The sequence below is a fragment of the Lycium barbarum genome, chromosome 3, assembly GCF_019175385.1.
Source record: "Lycium barbarum isolate Lr01 chromosome 3, ASM1917538v2, whole genome shotgun sequence".
In the NCBI taxonomy this organism is placed as follows: domain Eukaryota; kingdom Viridiplantae; phylum Streptophyta; class Magnoliopsida; order Solanales; family Solanaceae; genus Lycium; species Lycium barbarum.
Window position 1 is genome coordinate 126,420,361 of NC_083339.1, and position 7,062 is coordinate 126,427,422.

The 7,062-nt window shown below is 34.8% G+C and overlaps 1 protein-coding gene across 1 annotated transcript; it reads right to left on the minus strand.

The window, feature by feature from the left end:
• Nucleotides 1-2,067: 2,067 nt before the first annotated feature.
• LOC132632324 (uncharacterized) lies at nt 2,068-4,076 on the minus strand. The gene has a single exon (XM_060348209.1). The coding sequence runs from the start codon at nt 3,978-3,980 to the stop codon at nt 2,340-2,342; it is 1,641 nt and encodes a 546-aa protein (XP_060204192.1). The 5' UTR covers nt 3,981-4,076; the 3' UTR covers nt 2,068-2,339.
• Nucleotides 4,077-7,062: the final 2,986 nt, after the last annotated feature.

Genomic DNA, 7,062 nt, shown 5'->3' on the forward strand with positions numbered 1-7,062 from the left:
CGGTTGGGTTATTGGTGGCGGTTTGGTTTTGAACAGCCCTAGATGTGTGGGCACACCAGGTGAGATAGGATTAGGAATGAAAATATCCGGGATAAGGTTGGAGTAGCATCAGTGAAGGACAAGATGAGGGAAGCGAGACTGAGATGGTTTGGACATATGAGGAGGAGAGGCACAGATGCCCCAGTGCGGAGGTGTGAGAGGTTAGCTATGGATGGTTTCAGAAGAGGTAGGGGTAGGCCGAAAAAATATTAGGGAGAGGTGCTGAGACAGGACATGGTGCAGTTTCAGCTTACCGAGGACATGACCTTAGATAGGAGGTTATGGAGGACTCAGATTAAGGTAGAAGGCTAGTAGGTAGTCGATATTTCGATCTATAGTTTATTGTCCTTTGATTCTTGCTACTATATGTTGTTTCTTGTACTTCGATTATCGTATTTATCTATGGTAGCTACTGCTTCCTTTTTTCAGACTACTCTATCTTGACTTATTTGCTTTCTTTAGTTTCATTTGCATTTTGCTTTGAATTGATTGTGCTTATCTAACCTTTCTGGTTGTGTTTTCTCTTGAGCCGAAGGTCTTTCGGAAACAGCCTCCCTATCTTCCGAGATAGGGGTAAGATCTGCGTACATTTTACCCTCTCCAGACCCCACATTGTGGAATTTCACTGGGTATGTTGTTGTTGGTATGATTTTTATTTTGCAAGACAGTTCGATTGAATATAACATAGTCATATTGATCTATCAGTACTTGCATGTCATGGCTCTCAAATGTTTTTTTTCCTTCTTCTTTGTTTGTATCTTTGAAATCATGATGATTTGGCATGAATTTGTGAGTAATCCAATAAAATAATTAGTAGGTTGAATATAACATGAAGTCCTACGGAATATGAATATGTCCATTACTTCCATGGAACAATTTACCGGTTTCGGTTCCCCTTTTTTTTTTTTGAAACAGGTAACATGTTTCGGTTCCCCTTGCCAGCGTCTCTTTACCAACTCTACTGCCCATCTAAAGGATATTCTAGTACAATTTTTTTTTTTATTAAACTTAAAATGGCCGGTTTCACACAAATGCCAGAAGCGGGGACAAAATTTAAATACCGGCCTCAAAAGATTGATGTGCTTCTAACTCATACATTACGTATTGTGCTCTTATCACTGGATCAAAGCGTTGAGAAATTATTGTGCTCATACATCATGTGTTGTGCTCTTACCACATCATCAAAACCTTGGACTGAGACTTCTGAGGAGAATCAATTAGGATTTGGTATTTCGTATTCCTAATTTGATTAAAGAACGGAATTAGGTTAAGCTACCCTGTGTTGAATATTTCAACAAAAGCCATTGATTATTATAGTTGATGGGAATGGCGGTGGTCTAAAAACATATGGAAGAACCAGAGAAGCTAGAGTAACTGCATTGGCTTGGTCCCCTTAGCTATGGTTGGATATTTTCCAACTTCCAAAACCTAAAGATATTTCCTTTGAAACTTTTAATCAAAACTTCCAATAAAAGGAAAGAGGATATGAAAGTTACACGAGACACTTCAACTCGCAAGTTTTCTCTTTCTTTCTGAGCTGTAGCTTGCAAACACACCTTTGCAGTTCGCTAAAGAGTAAGGCAAAATTCTTCCAGTTCAGTATAACATAACTAATAGAGTAAAAATTGCTGAACTCTGGCTTGCAAATTCAATGGACACTATACTCTAATAAGCAAAATGTGCAATAGTATAACTTTTTGACAAAGGATCATATAGCAGTAGTACAAATTTTGACTGCAGTTTTCACTTTCCCTTATTCACAAGACGAACAACGATTATCATAATAAATGTGTATGACAATGATTGAAGGCTCTTAAATTCTGATAAATTCCATTGCCAAGAAGCCTTATTCACGATGCGAACAACGATTATTATACAGTAATAAATTCATATGGTCCATGATTCAATCAAGTATGATCAATTTCTGACACCAATTAACAACATCATACATGACTATGAAATTTATAGCACCAACAGCTTTTCATAAAGGGAACAAATTCTCAATAAATATCACAACAAAGCAAGAACTCAAAGAGAAGGCGTCTTCACTTAATTTATTGAGTTTTTTGGTAGGAAAAAAAAAAACACCTATCAAGTTAGGTCAACAACCCAAAGATATTATCTTTCTAGTAGCAATCTAGCCTACTAACCAACATTTACTTTTTTCTCTACCACTAACTAATAACCACTATCTATGAACATGATCAAGAACTTTAAAATTACAAATCGTAAAATTTAATTTAGAGGAAAAGAAAAAAGAAGTTGACTTTATTATACATACAGATTGATTGCATTGCTGCTCAATGTCTGGTAAAAACTCCCCAGATTTTGCCTCGACCAAGACAATCCAAGAGCTTTTTAGATCCATCAATCTCCATTTCAGCTAGCTTTTGCAAATGCACACAAGCACCCGAAGCCACCATTTGTTTCCGGCAATTCTTCGAGTACACAAGGGAAGCCAATAACGAAACAGGATACCTTTTATCCAAATTTGTTACCACAGGATCTAAAAGCTGAACTGCATTCACAATACCCCTTTCTTGCTTCCTGAAAATCTTTCGATTCCCCGCATAACTCATCAAATTCGACAATGCTTTTGCAGCTGCTTCTTTCTCTTCAACAGCCTTACCTTCAGTCAACCTCACCAATAACGGAATACACCCGATTTCGCCCAATTCTTTTCGGGTTTTCGTGTTGTATCCCAAATCATAAATCGCTTTCGCTGCAGCAATCCTTACACCCAAAACCCCACAACTCAGAACCCCAACAATCCTCGGTAAAAATTCGTTCTCCACAATTACCTCAGCTACAGATGGACAAGTAGCTAATGTTCTTATCATAAGAACAGGTGCCTCCAAACTTTGCACTGAAGGAGCAGAATCCCAGAAACTTTTAATACTTTCAATTCCACCTTCCCTTGCAACCAATAGTTTCATATTATTATCTCTAGAAATCAAATTACACAAGCAAGAAATCGCATTTTCTTGAGCTAACGCTGTCCCTGAATTCGACAACCTTAAAAGAACCATAACCGCGTTTTCCTCGAGAAAATTCTCTTTAATTTCTGGAAAAACAGCTAGATTCTTTAACACTGAAGCAGCCATAGCTTGTGAATTAGGTGTCCCATTTTGACAAATTTCTAACAGAGACGAAATTCCACCTCTTGACCCAATTGCCCTTGCATTTTCCTTTGTATGACCCAATGCTTGTAAAGCTATACATGAATTTTCTTTACCTAAAACACTTCCAGATTCAAGAACCCTTAAAAGATTATTCAGTATACCCAAACCTTCAGCGATCAAAACATGTTTACTAGAATCAACGGTTGAGATTTTAGCAATAGCCGTAACTGTTTTCTCCTTGATTTCTTGTGATGAGCTGGAATCTAGTAAACGCACGAGCACTGGAACAATACCTTGTGTTACTGCAATTAACACATTTTTGTCGTCTTCTTGTAATAACCCAAGTAATGAATCTAACACTGTGTTTTTTGACTCAGTTGTCCCGATCTGAAGACGAGTTATTAGATTCCTTGATTCAGTGCGTATATTCTCCCTTTTTGAAGTAATGCTTGAAACGGTACCGTTTTCGTTTAGCACCCCACTTCTAACAAGAACTTCTAAATCTCTAACATGATTATCAAGTCTTGCGGAAACTGAGTCGATATTGTTTTGGGTCTTGAGTTTTGGAGGGTTTACGCTATGGCAAATGGAAGAGAGTGAAAGCGCGTCTGAGAGAGTGATGGAAAGCGCGTTAAGGAGATCGCTGTAGAGAGGGTTGATGGAGGCTAAATCAGAAAGGTGAGATTGGAGCGTGTTGAGTTTGGTTTTAATTAAAGACCATTTGCCTTTGAAGCTTTGAGTGTTGAGTATGGAATCAAGAAGAGATTGAAGGAGATGAGAATTGGAGTCAATGGGATTATCATTTTCAGGTACTTTCATGGTTTTGCACAGAGAAAGAAAGAGAGAGAGAGAGAGTGTGTGGTTTTTTAGGGTATAGAGAGGAAAGTGAGTAAGGAGTGTTGGGTGAGAGAGGTAACATGAAAAGAATTATACGCAAAAATAAAAATAGGAAATAATGAAACGTTGCGGCGTCAACTGCGGACTCAACATTGAGTGCGTGCTTATCACATCTCCCTCTGTTGAATAGGAAAATCTTTTCACATTTTGTTTATCACATAGCATATCAAAACACGTAAGTGTGCTCATAAACCTAGACTTGCAATTGACAAATAATAATAATAACAATAATAGAAAACTCATACTTAATTTAATTTTATTAATATAGTAAAAGTTTTTGTGCTAAAATAATACAAGAAAATAACCGTAACTTTGTTGTGATGAAAGATTTTCTATAAAAAATTACTCTCTTCATCCCAATTAATATGTTGCACTTTGATTAGGCACTAATTTCTTCTTTTTTTTTAAGTTGAAAGTTGTGATTTAAAATAAATTATTGATTTTGTGTAACTATAAATAATCTCATTAAAAGTAAATAAAATAGTTAATATTAAATTATTTTTAAATATAAAAAATTGTTGTAAATAGTATTATAAGTAAATGTCCATGTATTGTAAAATATGTATTTATTTATATTTGGAGACAAGTTTTGGTTGGAGACCAATGTAACTAAATAATAACTATAGTTACTATTGGACTAATCTAATTAGAATCTAACTAGTTACTTGGTGACCAAGAACTTCTCTTCCTATAAATAGCAAGGTTTTATCTTCCATGTAAGACATCAAAATTATGGCAATAAAATCTCTCCTCAAGCTTTCTTCATAATTCTCTTATTTCACTCTCAATTTGTATTATTTTATAACACATTGTCAGCACGAATTGCTTAATTCATCTTTTGTATCAAGAATCAAGATTGCATGGTAGGTGCTCTTTTAACTTTCATGGCTTCGGTCTCCTATACCTTTTTGACCACCAGGTAATTATATTCTAATCTTTCTTGACAGTGGTAAGAGTATACATTTATATTGATGCACTAACATCTAGCTTTATGCTTTTTCACTCCCTATACACTAGATCTCGTACTAAGTTTCTTTCGGTGGAGTTATATTCCTAAACATATAGTACGTACTTAGTAAGGAGCAATATAATTATGGCGTAAATCAATACAAAAGTGAGAACTTAAAAGTTGGAAGTTAATTTAGTAGTTTTAGTACTCCTGCTTATTTGGAGTTGTTTTGTTCACATTGATTAATCTCTATTATATGGGATTCACAATTTTATGATCCCTTACCAATGAATACTAATTTTCAGAGCTTTAAATTTGATGATATGTGAAAGAAATTAAACTAAGCCACATTGAATATTCTAATGAATTATTATATTACGGTAAAACCCTATATATAAAGCTTTCTTGTAATCACTGATTGATAGTAATTACTGTATTTGATTTCCTTCCGATTATATCTATGTTAGCTTGTCTTTGACTACATTTTGTCCACACAACTCAATTCATTTATTTATCAGGTTCGTTTGATAATATTCGAAATCTCATTTGGATGATAAAAATATTGTGGCAGCGAACAATAAGAGCATATAGAAACATTTGATGGACCATGGCATAGTGCACAAAACTTCTTAATTTGTATGAATGATGCTATTTAATTACTGTTTTCAGAGCATGATATCTACCCTGCACCATCGTTAGTTTGAATATCTTACATCAGAAGATCTCTTAAGAAACAGAGTTTACAGTAGAGTACTAAAAAGTGATTATATTTCTCAAGTCTGATTATTATAAGTATATTAAATTTGATTATACTTATGACTGACCGTGAAATGGAGATTCTTATTTTAAATAAATAAAGCGTGAATACTTAAGGCATTCTTTTATATAAGGTTCACAGTGATTATTATTGAAGAAATGTATAAGAGAAATATTATTTATATCATGCCTCAAAAATTGCTCCCCAAGAGCAATATGAAAAAATCAAGAAATATTATGACATGATTTTATGGTCCACTTTGAACTGTAATACAGGTTACAGGAAATGTTCGACCACAAGATGTCTGGGTAAAACTTAATTATTGTTATGCGTAAAATTATAAAGTGGTATTATTTTAAAAGACTCGAGAGTGAGTCTCGGTGCACTTTGACCTATTATGCTTATTGATTTAGGGTAAGACGGTGGATTCAAGCTTTATCGCACCAAGAGGGTAAGACATTGGGTTTGAGTCCCGGTGCACTATGATGATATTATAAGAAGTTGGGTTCAAGTCGATCACATTATGGCTTAAAACGCCTTTATATGGATAAGACATTGGGTTTAAGTCCCAATACACTATATTAATGATATAATGATGACTAAGGCAGAATAATAAATTTTTAATAAAAGCTATGAAGCCCGTCCGGTCTGATATGCTCCATTCCCTGAAGTGAATGTGGTAGCAGCACATGATAAGTCTGAAAGATGACAAAATAATTATTGTGTCCGTATGAATGAATGTGGACCTGACAAGGGACAAAATAATCGGCATCATTGTGATAATTATAAAAGGAAGAACACTATGGGTTCTCAAAACGATCCTTCAAAGGGTGAAGGTAATTTTTGCCTCAATGTGGTACGAAATGTCGTTGGCCACATGGTTGTTGTGCGACCTAATTTGATAAATTATAATAAATCCTCCATCAAAAGAAAGGAATACAAAGTGGAGGAGCACTTAACCTCTAAAGTGTTGTTTGAGGTGGATCATATAATATGATAAATGTTAAGGCATGACAATGAGCATATAATGAAAATATATGAAGCACGTACAAATGATTATAGTTCATTCCTTGAAAAGAATGTGACTTGTGATAAGTATCGTGAATGCTGGTCCATTCTTAAAAGTAAATGTGACACGATGTGATAAAAGATATGGATAAAGACATGCTTATGTATGGTTATACTAATACTACAACTCACCTCTAGGGGAGGTTTGAGAGAAATCGTTATTGTGGTATAAGTAGTCAATGATCATCTTGTCGATGTTGATTATTGAAGGGAAAAGGTTAAAGCAAGAA

Coding starts and splice junctions, on each gene's coding strand:
- LOC132632324 (XM_060348209.1), bottom strand. CDS start 3,980: ATGAAAGTACCTGAAAATGATAATCCCATTGACTCCAATTCTCATCTC.